General features: G+C 42.5%; 1 protein-coding gene across 1 annotated transcript in view; it reads left to right on the top strand.

The window, feature by feature from the left end:
• The window catches only part of PHLPP1 (PH domain and leucine rich repeat protein phosphatase 1), a 213,391-nt gene extending 192,348 nt beyond the window's left edge, over positions 1-21,043 (top strand). Inside the window, exons 13-17 of the mRNA XM_029222396.1 lie at positions 1,172-1,302; positions 5,900-6,004; positions 13,516-13,710; positions 16,098-16,326; positions 18,884-21,043. Coding sequence (XP_029078229.1) covers positions 1,172-1,302; positions 5,900-6,004; positions 13,516-13,710; positions 16,098-16,326; positions 18,884-20,050 — 1,827 coding nt within the window. The 3' untranslated portion in view covers positions 20,051-21,043. The remainder of the gene's footprint in view (positions 1-1,171; positions 1,303-5,899; positions 6,005-13,515; positions 13,711-16,097; positions 16,327-18,883) is intronic.
• Positions 21,044-21,616: the final 573 nt, after the last annotated feature.

The raw sequence follows: 21,616 nt of genomic DNA, 5'->3' as shown, positions 1-21,616 counted from the left end.
TACTGTTTCAGAGCAAGGGTATGAAACAATTTGTGTGGAAACATTGTATTGTTTGAATTCAACTGAGAATATATTTCTCCAAAAATAGAGGTTTTCATTTTACCCAGTCTCTACCCCTCCCCAATGCATAATAGATTTAAGTTCTTTAAAAAATTTTCCAGATAAAGATGAATTTGTCCACTTTTAAGACTGAAATTCTTGTATACAATTTGCCTTTCAGTCCACCTTAAGATTTTTAATATGCTCTTTAGGCATTTAAAAAAATTATAATAAGGTACCAGCTCAAGCCAGATAATTGAATGCTTTCTCCCCATTCTACCAAATTGTTGGTTACACATTCTCTTATCAGAAAAATTGCCAACTGTTCTCTCTTGTGCATGTGATCCTTCTTCTACCCTGGTCCCCGCTCCCATAACAGAAATGCAGCACCTCCTTTTGGGACTTAGCTCATTTAAGCCTTAGATTTTGCAAGAAAGGTGGTGTTATTCCCATTCACAGATAACACATAATTTTTGTTCTAATCGGTATGCTGACCCTTTTTGTGGCAGTTTTCCAGGTGAGATTAGGCAGGGCTGTTGGAGAGTCCAGGTATTGGATGCCTGGAGTGCAGGATTTATATCTGACTCCTGTCTTTTTCCCGTGCATATAGTAGGCAGGCCCACCTGCTAGTCTTTCGCCACTTTCTTATTTAGCTTCTTTTGAATTATCTTCCCATTTTGAATATTCGTTCCCTGCCTTCTCCTCATTTTGCATGTTTTTTGGTTTGTTTTAAAAACCAAAGACAAGCCCTTTAAAGTTCCGTCTTGATGTTGTAACTGTAACCCTCATGGCCACAGCAAGTGCGGAGATATTGTGAACAATGTAAGACATGATCTTCAGGCTTTTTCAGTTAATGCTTAATTTTTAAATGTAGAGATGAACTTAAAAGGATGAAGCTGGGGAGTATAAAGAACATGGAATTTGTGTTATTCAAAGAAAGTAAAATTTTAACTACATTTAGCACAGTTTGTTTTAAATGTTTATGGCAGAATAGCAGACAAACGTAGTTTCTGCATTTGGCCGTCATAGTACAATGAACGGTCACACTGATTTCCCTGCAATGAGTAGGAGCATAGAACTACCTGAACAACTTCTCCAGGCCATCTCCTCGTGTTTCCACTTGTTCCTTCAGTGCGTGGACCTGAGCTGTAATGAGCTAAGCGAAGTCACTTTACCAGAAAACCTGCCTCCAAAACTGCAAGAACTAGACCTGACTGGAAACCCCCGACTCGCCCTCGATCACAAAACCCTGGAGCTGCTGAAGTAAGTATTTTGTGAAGCGCTGCAGCCCCATCGCTATTCACCGAAAATGACATTTATCACTTAGTCAAAACATTAAATGGGATATGAAGCATCTGTTGACTTATTAGGTCTGTCTACACACATTTGAAGTGAAGTGATTTGTGAGTCTGTAGTTCACCAAAATGGACGAATGGCCAAAAAAATTTTCAAGTAATTGGATACTCGTGTCCTTTCAGAAAGTTTTTGAGAAAGTGTCCAGACAAAAAGAGATGAGAATAATGAAAACAGAGAGGAAAAGGGGATTTAAAGACACAGGAGAGAGCAGCGAACAACCAAGAAGTAAATGTACATCTCGGTTACGAATAATATGGTGTGTGATGCTTAATGCAAATGTTACAAAGGGATTTTGCAGGAGATTCATAATGTGGGGTAAATGAACAATTTGGAACTAAAATTCAGGTTATTTAAACAAAACTGGTAGAGTGGGGTAGTTAGATCCTGCAAGGTTGTCTTCCTGTTTTGGGAAGAGAGTTCATTGGTACTGTCTTATGTTTTCTGTTGATGGAGAATAACAGGTTGGTTGGAGTTCACTATGTAAAACATTAAAGTTAACCTTGTTAGAAAAGATGTCTTTATAACAATGTTCATCACAGAACTCTAAATATCAATAAAATTAAATTATGCTTCACATAATGAATATTATACAACCACTAAAAACAATGATGTGGAGTTATATTACTAACTTGAAAGATCTCTGCATATGACGTTAGGTGAAAAGAAAGTTTACAAGGAAATTTGTTTAGTGTAATCCCACTTTTTGTAACATAAATTGGTGTGCATTTGGGTATATGTGCGTGTGTGTGTGCACATGCACAACTAGAAAATTCCTAAAAGGATATAAAACAAAATGTTAAAATGATGCTGTTCTCTGGATAATATAATTATGGATGGTCTTTACTTTCTTCTTTAAATTTTTCTGAATTTTCAGAATTTTTTGCAGTGTACCTCAAAGTAACAGTCCTTGACATCAACACACATTAGTGTGTATGCCATCCGTGCTCAAACCCTGTTGTAATATCTGTTGCTGAAAGTCATCTTCCAATATCTTAGAAAAAACTGAAAAGGAGAAGAATTTTGAAAAGAAGAGTAATATTAATATTGGTGGTCCATTATTATTATCCTAGGCTTTAGTACATATCAAAATTTGAAAATCACCTAAGGTGATTCCTGGTTGGAATTGGCTTAATTAGTGCCTGTTCGTTGATATTTTAAGTACTTAATGAGAAAATTGATTTAGTTGAAGAATATTGCCTAAGTACAGTGTCTTCGGGAAGCCACGGGGACCGAGGCTCTCTCCACTGTGTATCAGTATGTGAAGCTTTGGCCCAAATCCCTCAGTGTGTCCAGACCTTAGTTTTCTCATCTCTTAGGGAGGATGGCCTACACACTCTCTAAGGGACTTCCAGAACTAAGAATACATGGATTAGCAAAACATATTTCATCTTTATAACGGGTAACTTTTTGAGTTTTTACAAATATGACATAATTTTATGATAAAAATAATTATATAAAAATCTGTTAATCAATGGAAGTAGCTGTTTGGAGGAAAATATAAGTTGAATTTTTATTGCACACCAAAATAAATTCCAGCTAAATTAAAGAGTTAAATACATAAAATGAAATAATTTTTAAAAGTAAGAAGAAATCATATGGATATATTTACAAACCAGAAAAGGACTTTTTAGGGCAGAGAAGGGGGTGGGGGAAATCAGAAAAGAAGTCAATATGTATACAGTGGTTTTGATATTTATGTTATGTATATTTTTATATAAAAATACTTTTTTACATAAAAGTTTTAGATATCTATTCCAAAAGCTATCCAAGGTAAATCTAAAAGGCAAATGACAAACTGAGAAGAAACGCTGGCAAAAAATGAGAAAAATAAAAGCATTAATATTCTTAATAGAAAATGTTCTTATGAGTCAGTAGTGATAAGTACTCAAGCAGAAAGTAAGTGAAGCATATTAACATTTAATAAACACAAAGTATGGATAGTTACATGAAAAGATCGTATTCAGCCTTATTAGTGTATCAAGGAAATATTAAATAAAATATTTAAATGATAACATTTTCCCCCCTCAAATTGGTGTTGATGGAGGGTTGTAAATTGATATAACTTTTTTAAAAAGCTTTTGGCCCTGTGTATCAAGCTTTTAAAAGTATTCATATACTTAGACCAAGGTTTTCTGTGGTAAAAATTTATTCTAAGAATTAATCAGAGATATGGTATTTATTTTAGGTACAGAGATAGTCATCAAGATATTTCTAATTAAATTTAGGATGAATATAAAATGACATGGGGAAATGTTCATGATGTAATTAGAAAAAAGATACAAAACCATATATATAATAGAATGGCCCCATTATTATATAGGCATGAGACAGTATCTCTTAAAATTCTCTACCAAAGGACATATGTTACTAGAGTGGCCAGAGCTGCTACAGTGAAGCGCATGTGTGTTCTCAGATTTAAAAAAAATTAGTAACGGACAGTGAAATCATAACACTTTTAGGTAAAAACGTTACCCTCCATTTAATATCTAGAAGGTTGTGGCTTCTTAATAACTTGGGAGAGTTTCCATATCTAATGTATTACTTGCTCTTTTAGAGGGTTGGCCTATTTGTTCTACATGAGGCAGGGTTAGTCCATATGAAGACTCTTCCGTGTGACTGAGCTCCGGCTCCCAGATTCCCTCAGACTAATTTCAAGATGTAGGAGAGTCAACATCCAGGTCACTTCAGACGGCTGCTCAGTCACGCTGTGTTCAGCTTGGCGGAAATGAGAGATTGCTGCTTCACTAGAAAGGATTATGGGGGAGTTTAAGGATTAGTTTTTCATTAATAATCAGGCTAGGAGGGCTTCCCTGGTGGCGCAGTGGTTGAGAGTCCGCCTGCCGATGCAGGGGACGCGGGTTCGTGCCCCGGGCCGGGAAGATCCCACATGCCGCAGAGCGGCTGGTCCCTTGAGCCATGGCCGCTGGGCCTGCGGGTCCGGAGCCTGTGCTCCGCAGTGGGAGAGGCCGCAGCAGTGAGAGGCCCGCGTACCGGAAAAAAAAAAAAAAAACAGGCTAGGAAATGGAATTATTTCTTTGAAGGCTCCCTGTTCTGTAAAAAGTATAAATGTCTTTAGAAAGGAGTCTTCCGTTTTTCTCCAAAACTCAGAAAGGTAGGAAAAATGTAGGGAGAACCTTAAGGTATGCCTTAAGAAACCCATTGCATTGCTTACCATTGTACGTGGATAAAATTTGGTACCAGGTCGTATGGAAAGCAAACAACAGCAGACTATGTTTTTAAATACACCTTTTATTGATGGGTTTGAAAGGAGGATATATCTGTAAAATGAGGTATTTGATTTTGAGATTTTCTGTTGACACTACCTATGATTTTTATGTTTTTCAGCTTTTTTAGGATAAAGGAAAAGGTGAATGTTTTCTGGTAATTAAGAGTAGAAACTTTTCTTTAATGAAATATTTTTAAATTTCAAAGAAATTGCCACCAAATATTTCTAGAATCAAAGTGAATATTATTAGACATTGATTTACTTCTGAGTTGAATGGTTCTTAGGAAAGGTATTCAGTACTTATTATATTTTGGAGTTAATGAATGCCAACAGATAATTTAAATTCTTGGGCTCAGGACAAAATTGTTTAGGTGTTAAGAGATTATACATAATTCTGTTTCTCTTGTTTAAGTAACGGGGGAATAAACTAGTGGCAATTTACAAGTAGGGATTTATCTCACCATGTGGTAGGCGGCCTTTTAAAAACCTGCTTCACATCTGTATGGCTTCCTGTTTGTGAGCACTGAACGCTTTCTAGTAGGCTGGTTTTTAATGAACTGCATTTGAAGGTTTACTCTTTTAATATTTCTGTTTTGGGTCCTTTTGGACCAGTTATAGCATATGAGAGCCAAGGTGAGATAAGAATTTGTCTCCCAGTTCATCTATATGTAGTTAATGTGTAATTTATTGAATGCCCCTCGTTTACTTCATAATTTTATGATATTGGTCTCAGCATGGTTGTGCAGGTGAGGAAAGAATTGGAAGCTTCAGGGGATAGCAAGTCCCCAGTAATATTTGTGAAATATTTGAAGGGGTGATGTGGGCAGATACTGGATTTGAGGATGAGTGTTGCAGAATTCTCTCACATGATCCAAACACAGTACAGTCGTGGCTTGGGTTTCATTCTTTTCAAATCTGGGCTTCCTGTTGTGAGAATACACCCAACTTAATAGTTAAAGTTTCTTTTCTCATGCCAGGGTTGAGAGCTGTCCCCTTCATCCCCAGGAGAGAGTAGCCATCTAGGGGTGGTGTGTGTGTATGTGTGAAAGTGCCTAATAACCGACATTGATGCCGATAGAACTAATTTTCATGCTCTGTGTATGTGCCCCTTTGTTTTCATTATGAGTAGCTAGTTCTTGTTGCTGATAAATATTTCAGACACATTAAAAACAAATGGTAAGTACAGAGTGCTTAGGTGTTTTTCATTTCTCAGGTAAAAGTAGCAATTTGCACATGTTCTGTTTTAATGATTCCTGGCCCCTCTGTTTCTCTGGTTAGTAATATCCGCTGTTTCAAGATTGATCAGCCTTCGGGAGGTGATGCATCTGGAGCCCCAGCGGTTTGGAGCCATGGCTATACCGAAGCTTCAGGGATGAAAAACAAGTAAGTGGGGTGAAACTTCGGAGTGAGAACCACCACCTGCCCGCCCCCCTGCCTCCCTGCTTTAGTGGAGTAGAAGCCCAGTGCTAGCACACACTTTCCCCGTGTCACATTTATTTCAGTATGTTTCCCCAGAGTGAGGCCACCTCATGACTTAGGCTGGAACATTAGGCTAAGCCCTGCTTGGCACCACATATGCTCTCTTTGTGAGGATGTTGCTAGGATACGGCGTAACTGACACGTTATATCTATGTGAGACTCCAGTGTTTGGAGAAGGCGTAAGTATTGAAATGCATCCCTGCTCTTTTGAAAAGCCCCTTTATCTTTCTCTGAAGCCTGTTTACCAAGCAAAACAGGGATAGTATTAAAGGAGTAGAAGTAGCCTTGATTGTCCATATTCGAGACCCCTTATGTTATTGACAGTCACTGTTTCTGTGGAGCTGTTTTTTACAGTCTAAATTAGCTTGTCAGGAATTTGATGTCCATTCCCTGTAATGTCAGCTGCTTGTCTTGCCATCAGGTCTTGTGCATCTTAATTTCTTTCTCTTCCCTATTTTCACCAACCTTCCCTGTCTCCGATGCAGATGTTGGTTTCTTGAGAATTGTAATCCAGCTCTTCAGACTTGCTTGCTTTTTATGAAGGGGTGCTGATAATCAGTACTAGAAAAGCAAAGGATCCTATAAATTAGAATGGTCATAATGTAATTAGCTAAGGTATAAGAACACAAAATTTTGAGAGCAGGGGAAGAACAGGAAGTGGAGGATGATCCCATAATAGCTAACAGCGTTCAACCCTGGGTGCACATTAGAATCAGTCAGGTGAGGAACCTTAAAGAACATTTTCCAGCCTAGGCCTGTTAAATCAGAATGCTTTAACATCTCCCCCAGGTGATTCTAATGTGCATCCAGGACTGAGAACCACCGACTAGCTTGAATACCCTTCATGGAAAATAAAAGGTGGAATTGTGGTTGCCATGCTGACTGCTTTTCCTTGGGTCAGAAAACAGAATGAGCTTGCACTGTGCATCTGACGCACTGATCCTGTCCTCTTTCCCTGAGAGTGTGCTTTGGCATATTAGAGAAGATGTAGCCCCCATTTCAACATCTCTGTTCCATTTGCCCCCCCCCCCGCAAAAAAAGGCAGAATAACCAGTTGTGTCTGGGCTCTGACTGCTTATTTCGATGTACTTTGCACTGTATATCGTTATATTTTGGGGAGAGAGGAAGAAACTATACATTCTTTGGAGCAGTCAAAGTTCCTTCCTAGAGATCTTTCTTTTTTTAGATCAAAAGATCTTCTGTCTTACTTATAAACACCAGTATGTGAAACTGCTCTCTAATTCCAGAACACTGATGTGAAATCCAAGATTGGTTTTTAAACCTCTCTGGATATTAAAATGTATTATCTACTCATATATATTAATGAATCAGTGACCAGTTAGGTATTTTTTCCTACATAATTCCCTTTTCCACAATTCCTTCGTAAAAAAATTTTTGCTATATTGAAGTGTAAGATAAACGGTAAGCATACAACTCTATGGATTGTCCTTAAGTGAACCAGCACCTAGATCGAAAAATAGAACATTACCAGCACCTCAGAAGTCCCATGCCATCCCTGGCCCTCACTTTATTTTCCCTTGCTTTTTTACCCTTTGGTTTTGCCAGCAGAAGTTTCTCAAGAGTTTTCTTTTTGAATTGTGGATAAAGTAGATATATAAGCAAGGAACTTGCTGCTTTGAAGGAAGGAGAGAACTGCAGTTGTCCCTGCCCACAGATCTCAATAGACATCTATTCTCTTCTCCTTCCCACTTTCCCCTATGGGTACTGGTGCCGTGTTGCCTCCCTATCAGGTCATTTCAGATCCTTTGGGAAAATCCAAGCAGGGAGCTGCAATCCTATAATTTAGGTTCTTCCTCAGACTAAAAAACAAACAGGAAGCTTCAGCAGAAAAGAAAAATCACTACTGTACTTTTAAAACACATTATTTTTTTCATACCTCCTGCCCCATTCTTTCTAGCAAGGGGAGCTTACAGAAGAAGACAGAATTATAAGATGATTTACTATTATATAATTAAATTTTACTTTGCCACTAATTGTCATATAACTAGGGATAACTTTTTTTTCTTTAATAAATGGAGGCAAGAATTTCAAAGTACTGGGCTTCCCTGGTGGCACAGTGGTTGAGAGTCCGCCTGCCAATGCAGGGGACACAGGTTCGTGCCCCGGTCCGGGAAGATCCCACATGTCGCAGAGTGGCTGGGCCCGTGAGCCATGGCCGCTGGGCCTGCGTGTCCGGAGCCTGTGCTCAGCAACGGGAGAGGCCACAACAGTGAGAGGCCCGCGTACCGCATACCAGATTTCCTAGCTTTGAATCTGGGCTCTATACTTTTTTGCTATGTGACCTTGAGCAGTTACTCAATCTCTCTTTAGCTTACTTTCCTCATCAAAAATACTACTTGTCAAAAAAAAAAAAAATACTACTTGTCCTTATAGGGTTATTGTGAGGATCCACTGATTACATACGTGAAGAACTTAGAATAACATGTGCCATATAGTAAACTATTTAAATTTAGTTGTTATTATCATTAATGATAATGGGTATTGCTATTGTTATTTATCCCCAAACTCCTTAAGATCAGGAATTATATTTTCAGGTTCATACCGCTGTTACCTAGCCATGATACATATTAGGTGCTTAATAACTTTCTTCTTTTCATTAATTTATATACAGTAAGAAGGTATAATTTATATTCAACAACATTCACCCTGTTTAGTGTACAGCTCTGCAAGTTTTGATGAAAGAGCACGAGCTCTGCTTGGTGATGGTGATTGTGTAATCACCATTATAATCAAATTATAGGACAGTTCCTCAAAATTCCTCCATGCCCCTCTGTTGCAATTTCTTCTCCCCCCTCCCAGCCCCTGGCAACTCCTGATCTGTTTTTTATTCCATTAGTTTTGCCTTTTCTAGAATGTCATGTAAATGGAATTATGCAGTATATAGCCTTCTCAGTCTAGCTTCTTTCACTTAGCATCATGCATTTTAGATTCATTTGTGATGTTGCATGTGTTAGCAATTTGTTCCTTGTTACTGCAGAGTATTATTCCATTGCATGAATATGTTACGGTTTGTTTATCCATACACAACTTGAAGGATAAATTATTTAGATTGTTTCTATTTTTAGCAAATACAAATAAAAATCCCATAAACACATAAACCTGCATACAGGTTTTTGGGTGAACAAATGTTGTCATTTCTCTTGGGCGAATACCTATGAGAAGGATTGCTGAGTCGTTACGACAAGTATATATTTAATTTTATAAGAAACTGCCAGAATGTTTCCCAAAGTGGCTGCACCATTTTGCATTCCCAGCAGCAACGAATGAGACTTCTCATTGCTCCACGTTCTCACCAGTACCTGTAAGATCAGGTGGTGGCAGTGGTGGTAGTGGTTTTGGTCATTACAATAGTGATATTTCATTGCGGTTTTAATGTTTATTTCCCTAGTGACTAATGGTTGTTGATCATCTTTTCACATGCTTCTCATCCATACCTATATCTCCTTTGGTGAGAATGTAATCTTTCACAATTAAATATGATGTTAAAGGTGTTTTTGTAGACTTCCTTTATCAAGTTAGAAAATTCCCTTCTATTCCTAGTTTGCTAAGAGTTTTTATAATGTGTATCAGATTTTGTCATAGGCTTTTTCTGCATCAGTTGAGATCATATTTTTTATTTCTTAGTCTGTTGATGTAGTGAATTACATTGATTTTAAAACGTCAAATCAGCCTTGCATTTTCAGGAAAAATTCCCCGTGGTCATGATGTATTACCCTTTTTTATATGCTGCTGGATTCAGTTTTCTGGTAATTTGTTGAGCACGTCTGTATTCACAGATTAGCCTGTAGTTTTCTTTTCTTGTGGTGTCTATGTCTGGTTTTGGTATCAGGGTGATGCTGGCCTCATAGAATGAGTTGAGGAGTATTTCCTCTTCTTCAGTTTTCTGGAAGAGTTTGGAATTTATATATTTCTTCCTTAAATGTTTGGTAGCATTTACTAATAAATCCCATCTGGGCCTGGAATTTTCTTTGGTTTATAACTAGACATACAATTTCTTTAATATAGGATTATCTCTTTCTTCTTGAATGAACTTTGGTAATTTATGTCTTTCAGAGAATTTATGCATTTTCATCTAGTATTCAAATTTATTGGCATAAACTTGATCATAATATTCCATTATTCTCCTTTTAATGTCTACAGGATCTGTAGTGATGATGTCTCTCCCCTCTCTCATTCCTAATATATTTGTCATTTGTCTGTTTATCCTGATCAAATTGGTTTGAGGTTTATCAGTTTTATTAATATTCTCAAAGAACCAGCTTTTGGGTTCATTGATTTTTCTGTTGTTTTTCTGTTTTCTATTTCATTGACTTCTGCTTTTATTTTTATTATTTCCTTTCTGCTCGCTTTGGGTTTGTTTTGTTCTTAATCTTCTAGCTTCTTAAGGTAGAAGTTTAGGTCATTGATTTGGGCTTAAGGTATTAATATTCTATGCATTTAGAGCTATAAACTTCCTTCTAAGCAATTTTTCCAATATGGTTAGAGGACATACTCTGAATCAGTTGAATCCTTTAAACTTACTGAGACATCTTCTGGACCAGAATATGGTTTATCTTGGTAAATACTCTGTGTGCATTTGGAAAAAATCTTGGGTAGGGTATCGTTTAGATCAAGTTGGTTGATAATGTTGTTCAAGTCTTAAATATCCTTGCTGATTTTCTGTCTACTTTTCCATCAGTGACTGAGAGACTATAACTCTAGTTTTATCTGTTTCTCCTTGTAGTTCTCTCAGTTTTTGTTTCATGTATTTCCAAGCTCTGTTATTAGGTGCATAAACATTCAGAATGTTATAGCAATGTGACGAACTGACCCCTTTAACATTATGAAATGATAATATTTGTTATCTTTGTTTCTGTAATATTCTTTGTGCTGAAATATATTTTGTCTGATATTAATGTCGCTATTCCAGCTTTCTTTTGATTAGTATTTAGCATAGTATAGTCGACCCTTGAACAACACGGGGGTCAAAAAACACAGTCAAAAATCCACGTGTAACTTTACATTCAGCCCTTTGTATCCGAGGTTCCACACCCGCAGATTTAACCAACCACAGATTGTGTAGTACTGTAGTAGTATTTAGAGGAAAAAAGTCAGCATATAAGTGGACCTACACAGCTTAAACCCATATTGTTCAAGGGTCCACTGTATATCATTTTTTATCCTTTTGCTTTTAAGCTGTTTGTCTCTTTATTTTATTTTTTAAATAAATCTAGATTTATTTTTTTAGTAAGTGTATTTCATTTATTTATTTATTTATTTATTTATTTAGGCTGTGTTGTGTCTTCATTGCTGCATGGGCTTTCTCTAGTTGCAGCGAGCGGGGGCTACTCTTTGTTGCGGTGCGTGGGTTTCTCATTGCGGTGGCTTCTCTTGTTGCAGAGCTCGGGCTCTAGAGCGCAGGCTCAGTAGTTGTGGCGCATGGGCTTAGTTGCCCCACGGCATGTGGGATCTTCCCAGACCAGGGATCGAACCCGTGTCCCCTGCATTGGCAGGCAGATTCTTAACCACTGTGCCACCAGGGAAGCCCCTGTCTCTTTATATTTTAAGTGTATTTCTTACAGGCAGTATTTAGTTAAATCTTGCTTTTTTATATAATCTGACTTTCTGTCTTTTTGGGTGGTGTTTAGACCATTTTTATATTTAATGAAATTATTGATATGGTTAGGTTTGAATCTGCCAATTTACTAGTATTTGTTTTCTGCTTGTCTCATCTGTTCTTGATTCTCTTTCTCTTTTTCTTCATTCTTTTGGATTGAATATTTCTTATTCCATTTTTATCTCCTTTATTCTTATTAGTTCTACTTGTGTGTGTGTGGTTTGTTTAGGGTTTATAGCATAACCTTTACCTTATTAATTACAGTTTACCTTCAAGTAATATATCAATTCACATATATTATAAGAACCTTACATTGTGTACTTCCATTTCCCCTCTCCTAGTCTTTCTGCTCTTGCTGTCATATGTTTTACTTCTACTTTTGTTATAAACCCCAGAATACATTGTTATAATTTTTACTTTAAACAGTTATTCTAAAGTAGTGTTTCTCCACTTCAGTATTATTGACATTTTGAGCCCGATGATTCTTTGTTGTTGTGGGGCAAGGAGGGGGGTGTTCTGTGCATTGTAGGATATTTAGCAGCACCCCTGGCCTGTACCCAATAAATGTCAATATCACCACCACTCCCAATCGTTACAAGCCAAAATGTCTCCTGGGGGCAAAATTTCCCCCATTGAGAACTACTGTTCTAAAGTGATTTTTAAAATAAGAAAAAGAAAATGTTTATATTTACTCACGTATTTGTCATTTCCAATACACTTCATTCTTTTATCCAGATTTCCATCTGGTAGTATCATTTTCTTCTGTTTCATGTAGTTCCTTTTACATTTCTTCTAGTGGTTGTCTTTTATTTGTGCGTCTGAAAATGTCTTTTTTGCACCTTTACTTTTGAAAGCTGTTCTCACTGGTTTAGAAATCCAGGTTGACAGTTTCTTCCTATCAGTACCTTAAAGATGTTGCTCCACTGTCTTCTGCATTGTTTCTGATGAGAACTCTGCTGTCATTCGTCCTTTGTTCCTCTGTAGGATATGTTGTTCTCTACTCCCCAAACCCCACCTTTATCCCTGGTTTTCAGCAATTTGATTTTGATGTGCCTCAGTTAAGTTTTTTTTTCTTGTTTTACTTACTGTTTGTTGAGCTTCCTGTATCTGTAGGTTATAGTTTTCATCAGATTTGAAATATTTCCATCCATTGATTCCTCAAAACTTTTTTCTGTCTCTCTTCTCTTTTGAAGACTCCAATCCCCCATGTGATGGGCTGCTTAAAGTCATCTCACCACTTAATGATGCCCTGGCTTTTAATTTTTCTCCTAGTCTTTTATTCATTTTAGACAATTTATGGGACACAGTTACATTACTTGGAAACAGTCTGATTAAGTGGAGAGACTCTGCAGGCCTCTAGAGCACCCTGTGCAGCTCTCCTCCCATCAGTATATACTTTTCCTGTACTTTTCCTAGTGTTTTAGTTGTTACTCCATTTTTGCTCCATGTGGAAGTTCTCCTTGATAAATGTTTTGTGAATGAATGTGAACGTATGCATTCATAATCTGGTGTTATTTCCCATGCCTCCTACTGTCTTTCTTTCACTACCATTTAAAAATAAAATCATCAGAAGAGTGGGGGAAAGCCATGAAGCATAAATATGTGCTTATCATTTTTCTTCACTCACAGAAATTAGTGATATAAATTAGCTGGGGTTAGTTTACCTATTCTTAATCTATGTGGAGTCATGAAGAAAGAGAGAAGACTGGATTAAGCAAATCTGAAAAAAATACAGCTGGGTTGGGCATGGAGAAGGAAAGATGAGTCAACTTAGCACAAAAGCATTCTTGCTTTGCAGGTTGTGTGTTGCAGCCCTGTCGGTGAATAACTTCCGTGACAACCGGGAGGCCCTGTATGGTGTATTTGATGGAGACCGGAACGTGGAGGTGCCCTACCTTCTCCAGTGTACCATGAGTGACATTTTGGCAGAAGAGCTGCAGAAAACAAAAAACGAAGAAGAATACATGGTCAATACGTTCATTGTTATGCAAAGGTAAAACTTAGAGCACCTGCCCTGTGTTTTCTTGCTCTTCTTTGAGTATTTGCCATCTGGTTAGAAAAACAGGTGTCCAGTAATCTCATCGTTGAACATGCGTTATTCAAGATGCATTCAGGCGATTTGGTTTTGCCCAAGTATCAGGGCTGGACTGTGTTCCGTTTGAGACACACTGATGTTCAGACGACTTCGTTGGAGGCCGAGTCAGTGACAGGAATTCAGTTTCTCCTAGAACTGGTCTCACAGGCCTGTCGTGATTCCAGATTTTCACCAGATTGTTTACGACACACTCCCCTCACCCCAAATCATGTGAGCGCCAGACGCTCTTTAGACCTTCTGGCGTGTGGATTGCTCTTTGCAATGGACTGTTTCCATCTCGGTTTGTTCCCCCTTACGGAACACTGTCACTGATTCGGGAAGTGCCAACCTTTGAGAACTTGAGATGGTCAAATTTTAGGCCAGGAGTTAAATCATTCTTCATATATTGTTTTTCCCCCTTCATTAAATGTTCAGACAGTGTTACTAGTAGAATCCTAGGCCATTCCCTGGAGCTTCTGGTCACTGTGGAAGTTGTGGAATGTTGTTTCTAACTCTGAGGGCTGCGTGTTATGAGCATTCCCACATTCGAAGAGTTGCTCGCTCTTTTGCCACTTTAAAGGCTTTGTAGGTTGTAAAGGAACTGCCTATTAATATTGTATTGCAGACACTTGCTCTTGTGGGACCAGGAAGTGGAGAGTGCTCTAAAGGTCATGGGAACAATGACTATCTTTTCTCTTTCTCTCCCTTTTCCCTGCCTTGATAATCTGCCAGAGGAAGTATCTTTGCAACAGGAGTAGAAAAAGTGTCTGCTAAGGAATGCTGGTCCAGAGAAGCCTTGAAAGTTCCCCTAAGCCATGAATACTCTTGAAGAGCTCAGTAGAGGCAAGCCCAGTGGGGTTCTTTGCTGCTCGACTCACCTGTCTTTCAGATTCTCAGTGGGCATGTGCAGTTAATAATTGACACTGATAACTAATATTTAGTGAGCCCTTAATATATACCAGTCATTGTTCTAAATACCTTAATGCCATAAGGTATAAGACAGGGACATCTATCTACACATCTCTCTACCTTTTTGTTTTGACCACCATCTTGTTTTAGGAAAAAAGCAAACACATTTCATACATACAGACACACATAACACACACACACACCCTTCACACACTCCTAAGCGGTCTGCTTTTTATAGACCCCCAAACACTGGATAAGAATTAAGAACCTCAAACTCTGATTACTAGCTGTACTTCTCACAAATACCATCCTAATTCTGGCTTTGCTGGGAGAAATCATTGTGCCTTTGACAGGAGGAAAGCAGTGCTGCCTTGGCAGGGCCTAAAGTCCAGTCTGGTCGTAGATGTGCAGAAGTTGGAGTTTAGAGACCCAGGTTGTCAGCCCATCTCTAGGTCATTTGCTTGCCTCTTATTTTCCCTGTTGGTTAACAGGATATGGGGTGTGTGGTGATCTTTTCAGTCCTCAGGAGAACTGTATGTTCTCTGTGCCTGACATCCTAATTTATATGAACAGGCAGCCCTGGTTTCCATCGCTAGTGGTGCCCCTCGCCTAACCTAGACAGGGTCTGCCCTTGTAAACAGGGGAGTCTGTCCACTCAGGATCCGTCTGGGAGGCACTGCCATCTGTGGGGCCTCTGATAAGAGTTCTCACCTCCTTTTGATTGTTAGAACTTGCAGGTGTCTTGTGTATTCAATACGTGTATGGACTGATGGTGAATAAAAGCACTTTGGAGCTTCATTACTAGAATGTCCTTTCTGTGAATATTCTAGAATAGACATTACTCATCTAGAAAGTCTGCACTGTATAGGACAAGAACATGAATGGTCCAGTACTTGAAAGCATGTCCCCCCAAACATCCTAATAAAGAGAGAGGGTGGTCAGGTAATTCTGAAGTGTCAGTGGGTGTAGTGTGTTTACACCTGCTCCTGTTAAGTGGTCAGTCCGGCTGTCCTCTCTCGGGAGCAGAGGGGATTTAGAGAGGGGGATGAAGAAAGAAGCGGTCATTCCCCCTGTCTTTGGGGCACGCCGATTCGGGAGTGGCAGGCTGGATGCAGCAGGATAAGGGCTCCTTGATTCCACAGCAGCTCCTTGGGTCTTTCGTGGTGAAGTGACACCTGCCCCAGTTGTGAGCAGACACCTCTCTGTGTGTGTGTGTGTATGTGTGTGTCAGATTCCACAGGCTCTTTTCCTGAGTTGAGCAGTGCCTGCTTTGGTGAAAGAGGCCTGGTGGAGCCCCAAGTTCTGTTTTTCCTCCTAGCCCCGTCCAGGGGTACAGTCTGGCAAAACTACACGTGACAGGTGTGTGTGGGTTTTTACCCCGTCTCTCCGTTTTCCAGGAAGCTTGGAACTGCTGGGCAGAAACTTGGAGGTGCTGCTGTCCTTTGTCATATCAAGCATGACCCTGTGGACCCAGGAGGACCCTTCACCTTGACCTCTGCTAATGTGGGCAAGTGCCAAACGGTTCTGTGTCGGAACGGGAAGCCGCTGCCTCTGTCCAGGTCATACGTTATGAGCTGTGAGGAAGAACTGAAGAGAATCAAACGGCACAAGGCCATTATCACGGAGGTAAGGAAGAGGGATTTTCCTCAGGACGGGGGAGGATGGGGCCAGGGTCGTGGCAGAATCAGCCAGACAGCTTTTCCCACCCAAGGACGTTCTTTAAACATCGCAGTTGGTCTAAAATTAAAATTCCACATCCGGAGTAGCACAGAGCAAACTCTGCGTGTGATGTGTCTGGAGACGTTACAATATACAGAGTAATAAAATAGTTATCGACGGCCTCTCTGCATCGAGGGCTGTGCCACGGCACCGTCTCATCCTCACAGCCGCTCTTCGGAGGCGCTTCGGCGGGGGGCTGAAGCCTCCAGCCCTGAAGTCACGCCACTGGTCCTCCTGTCCTAGATCTGCAGCTTGCGGGCTACGACCTTGCAACCTTGAAGCCTCAGACTCGTCCTCCGTAAAGTGGGCATAGCCGTGTGTCTGTCCTGTCTTACAAGTCGAGTGTGCGCATCGGTGTACATGTAAGGAGGAGTTACTTTGGTTCATGCCATCTGCTCCACTTGAGTAAGGCAGTGAGCAGTTCTCAGCCAGGGGCCATCTCCCCCCGACAGGACACTTGCTAACGTCCGAGGACATTGTTGTTGTCACAACAGAAGCGCTTGGGGCATGCAGCAGGTAGAAGGCAGGGATGCTGCTAAGCACCCTACAGTGCACGGGACAGCCCCACAGCAAAGAATGGTTTGGCCCAAAATGTCAAGAGTGCTGCTGTTGAGAAACACGGGTGTCAGTCTGCGTGACAGAAGATGCCCTGTAGCACAGCTTCCAAAGTGGGCTGGAGGAATTGTGCTCCACTCACTAGCTCATCCTACAGTGTGGCTCACCTGCTGCGTACCTGAAACGTGATGTGGGCTACAGACGTGATCCCCGGAGACACACGTCTGCCCCCAGGAGGTGTCCAGTCTTGTGGATAAAACCCCTGGAAGCATGTGTAGCTCGGGTAGGCAGTGGTGAACGTTTGCAGCTCAGTAGAGAAGGACTGTGACTCCCGGTAGACTTTGACCAAGGGCCATGAGAAAGATAAAGACTCGGGCTCCACCACGAGGGTCTGGCAAAGGAGGCCGCGTGTAGATTTTAGTTCCCTGCTTGTTCTAAGAGCAGAGAGGATTAAAATGGACGCTAGACAGTCTCAGATGGGATTGAATGAAATTATTAAACGTATTGAATTAAATGTTCAACATTACACGATGCAAAGATTAACCGTTTCTGCTACATAAATGCGTCACAGTTGGTGCTTCAGAGGTTTCTCCTGCTTTCTCTGCCTCCCTCTTCCTCGCTTTGTCTGTATCGCTGCGTTGGTTTTCTTTAATTTCCCTGCCTTGAGGTATGCCCCTCCCCCCCACCAAACACACACACACAGACAAAATCATTGATTCTGATGTGGTGAGATCTTAAAGGGTTGGGCAGAACAGCGAGGGTAATTTTTGCTGAAATTCCACATTTTGGGGAAGAACAAATACATTAGGAGAATTAAGAGAGTTGAAAATTGTGCTTGAAGCCCTGCTTTAGTAATTTTACTTCGAATTGTGCTGCCTGCTTGTATGCGTGGCAGGATTGTCTGCGGAGCTGGGGGATGCACTCCCAAATGAAGGAAAGTGGTAGGGTTGGGAAGGGAATGGGTATTCTCCGGAAGAAACACTTGCTTCGAGGGAGATGGTTTGACCATCACTATTCCCTCATCCCAGACACACATAAAAGTTGTCCGAATGGAGCCTCCTCTGGAAAAGGTGTTAAAAATAGGGGCATGTAGAGGCACGTCCTAGACCCGAGAACCTCAAACTTGAAGAATAAAGAACCGAGCAGGTACACCCTGGGGTTATCTCCCCTCCTCTCCTCCAGCTTCAGAGTAAAGGCTTTTTATTGGCAAGTGGTCTGAAACTTTGGTTCGTGGTTTAAGTGGCGTGAACTCGGCTGGACTGAAGCAGGAGACTTTGTCGTCTCCATTTGCTGCCAGGGAAGTGAGTTGAGGGAAGCGGTAGGACCTGGCACTTCTCCTTAAGCATCTACCTCTCCAAACACGATCAGTTGTACCCAGCTAGTCACCCCAAGATTTCCCCACCAATTGTTTTTAACCTTCTTACGTTTAAAACAGTGCCTCTCCCCTCACTTCTGGACCTTCAGACATTACCGCCCCTGATGGTTGATGTGCTTTGGGGAGTGACCTAAGATTCCGGGCGTTATCTGGAACGCACCTGCCTCGGGGGCTGCGCCTCGGGCGCATTCAGCAAGGCTCTTCCTCTCGGGACCCCCGTGGGTTCCAGGAGGAGCTAATCAGCCATGTTGCTGTGTCAGATGATGGTCTGCTTTGGAGATAGACGGGTCCCAATAAAGGGAGTAACTGAGATACTTTCCATTTGTCCCTCCTGCTTCTTACCTGTCCCGGGCTTCTGCCCCAGGGTTCTGATGACAGGTGGACATGAACCACTCTCAGGAGGGTGGGCAGCCCCCCCGCCTGTGGACCGCGTGTCACGCTCCGGTGGTCCCCCAGGCAGGAGGCCCCAGGGAAGCCGCACGTCGCCCCGCGTGCTCCGTGGTAACGTCTGTTTGGAAACCCCTCTTCTTCCAGGATGGCAAAGTGAACGGAGTGACCGAGTCCACGCGCATCCTGGGCTACACGTTCCTGCACCCCAGCGTGGTGCCCCGCCCCCACGTGCAGTCCGTGGCCCTGACCCCGCAGGACGAGTTCTTCATCCTGGGCAGCAAGGGCCTGTGGGACAGCCTGTCCGTTGAGGAGGCCGTGGGGGCCGTGCGCAACGTCCCCGACGCTCTGGCCGCCGCCAAGAAGCTGTGCACGCTGGCGCAGAGCTACGGCTGCCGCGACAGCGTCAGCGCCGTGGTGGTGCAGCTCAGCGTCCCCGAGGACAGCTTCTGCTGCTGCGAGCTCGGCGCCGGCGGGCCCGTGCCGCCGCCCAGCCCCGGCACCTTCCCGCCCTCCGTCAGCATGGTCATCAAGGAGCGGCCCGCCGACGGGCTGGGCGTGCCGTCATCCAGCAGCGGCCTGGCCTCGGAGATGAGCAGCGAGCTCTCCACGTCCGAGATGAGCAGCGAGGTGGGGTCCACGGCCTCGGACGAGCCCCCTCCGGGCGCCCTGAGCGAGAGCAGCCCCGCCTGCCCCAGCGAGCCGCGCTGCTCGCTGCACCCCGCCTGCCCGTCCAGCTCCTTCCAGCGCCAGCTGTCCAGCGCCACTTTCTCCAGCGCCTTCTCCGACAACGGCCTCGACAGCGATGACGAAGAGCCCATCGAGGGCGTCTTCACCAACGGCAGCCGGGTGGAGGTGGAGGTGGACATCCACTGCGGCCGCGCCAAGGAGAAGGAGAGGCAGCAGCCCCTGCTGCAGCTGCCGGCCGAGGCCAGCGACGAGGGCATCGTCATCATCGCCAACGAGGACGAGCCGGCCCTGCCCCGGAGGGCGGACTGTGCCGCCGTGGGGACCATGGGGCGCCGGAGGGCTAACGGCTCCGTGGCGCCCCAGGAACGGAGCCACAACGTGATAGAGGTGGCCACGGACGCGCCTCTCCGCAAGCCGGGGGGCTATTTTGCAGCCCCGGCTCAGCCGGATCCTGATGATCAGTTCATCATTCCCCCGGAGCTGGAGGAGGAGGTCAAAGAGATCATGAAACACCAGCAGCAGCCGCCGCCGCCACCGCCGCCGCCCTCACAGCTCCACGTGCAGCCGCCGCCGCGGCAGTGCCCGGGGGACCAGCTGCCAGACTGCTGTGACACACCGCTATGACCCACCCGCGCGCTGCTTAAAAATAAACTAACCAACAAAGGCTGAGTTGCCAGAGCCTCCCAGGCTCCCGTTAAACCAGGGGTTTACTCCACGCCCTTCTCCCAGACGCTTTCCCAGCCAGTCTTTGCAGCCAGTCTGTAGGTTCCCCTTCTGTTGGTCATTTTTTAATTACCACTTTTCTTCTCGTGATGCTGTACCAATATGATTTAAATTTGTTAACTTCTTCCCCTAACATATCAGATGTGTAAAGACAAAGAACAAAAGGTTTAATATATTACAGAGAAACAGTTAATGATAATGTAATACTTTTTAAAGTGGCTTTGTGTTGTTTTGTCTGTCTGGAAGGCAGGGCAGGTTGCCAGTGCTAAATGATTTAATAATACTGTAATTCTGTATTTCTTTGCGGGGGGGTGGGGGGGAAGACTTTTTTTTTTTTTTTTGTCTTGAAAATGATAGACATTTGTAGAATATGGAGACTAACTCCTAGGAGTTGCTTTACTCTGTCAGGTGACCTAAGTCACTGGATTCACTAATTTTCTCTGAGAGAACAGTTGATTGAAAAATTTCTATTGTAAATAGCTCAGTGTTGTATAGTGATGCTTCACATGTTTTGTAGTTTTGGCATAAGGGACTAAACAACTGACTTCCCTCCCCTCCCCCTCTGACACACCTTCCTGCCCACACCCCCTCATCCCCCCACCTTTTTAATTCATTGAATGATGAGCCTGAGCATTGCTGAGAGCATTGCTGTTCAAATAAGGTGGACCTTAGGCCACTGGAAACGAACCTGCACCCGAGGGGCCTCTGACCCTTTTTCTTCCTCTCCTGTTTCCACCCAGCCTCCTTTGTAGACACTTTTTAATTGTGTTCTTTACTGCTGCCACAATCAGCATGACTGTATAGAATTCAGTTAGATCATTTACATACCAAGAGTTATATTAAAGCAGAATGCACAAGTGAACATGTCATTTTTGTTATAATAAATATAAAATGTACAAGTATTGGACCCATCTGCTTTTGTCTCAAGAGCCAGATGTGTCTTGCAGATGCTCCCACCCAGCTTGGGTTTGGAATGAATGCATGTAACTTTGGGGTCATCAGATACTTCCGACTTTGATCTTTTTTTAAGGGAAAATACCCAACAGGCTAACCTACATTGAACGAACGTAGTGAAATCAACCCTGTGGTTAACAATACGCGTAGCTGGTCTTACAGCCTTTCTGTTTTTTCTTGTTATTGTGTAGGGTAGACGGTAAAAGGGGAATAGATGAGGTTGCATAGAGGAGATCCCTGGAAAACTCCCACAAAGCCAAGTTGGTTTCCAGGTCTCTCAAGGCCCCCTCAATCACCTGAACATGTTAATAGATCTTTTTATAAAAATTGGAGTATGGTTGATTAACAATGTACACCGGAGCTGGTTGCCTCGCTCTCTACCCCTAGCAGAAATAATGTCAGTGCAGTGGGGTCCACTAGGAAATCCCGTATTCCTAGCTGACTTACTGGCCCCATTTACAGACTCTAGTGCCCCACCCCTCCCCGCCGACCCTGCATCTTGTGAACCATGTT

Source organism: Monodon monoceros, unplaced genomic scaffold, assembly GCF_005190385.1.
Source record: "Monodon monoceros isolate NGI ecotype Baffin Bay Population unplaced genomic scaffold, NGI_Narwhal_1 Super_Scaffold_1, whole genome shotgun sequence".
Lineage (NCBI taxonomy): Eukaryota > Metazoa > Chordata > Mammalia > Artiodactyla > Monodontidae > Monodon > Monodon monoceros.
This window is presented reverse-complemented; position numbering and strand designations above follow the sequence as displayed.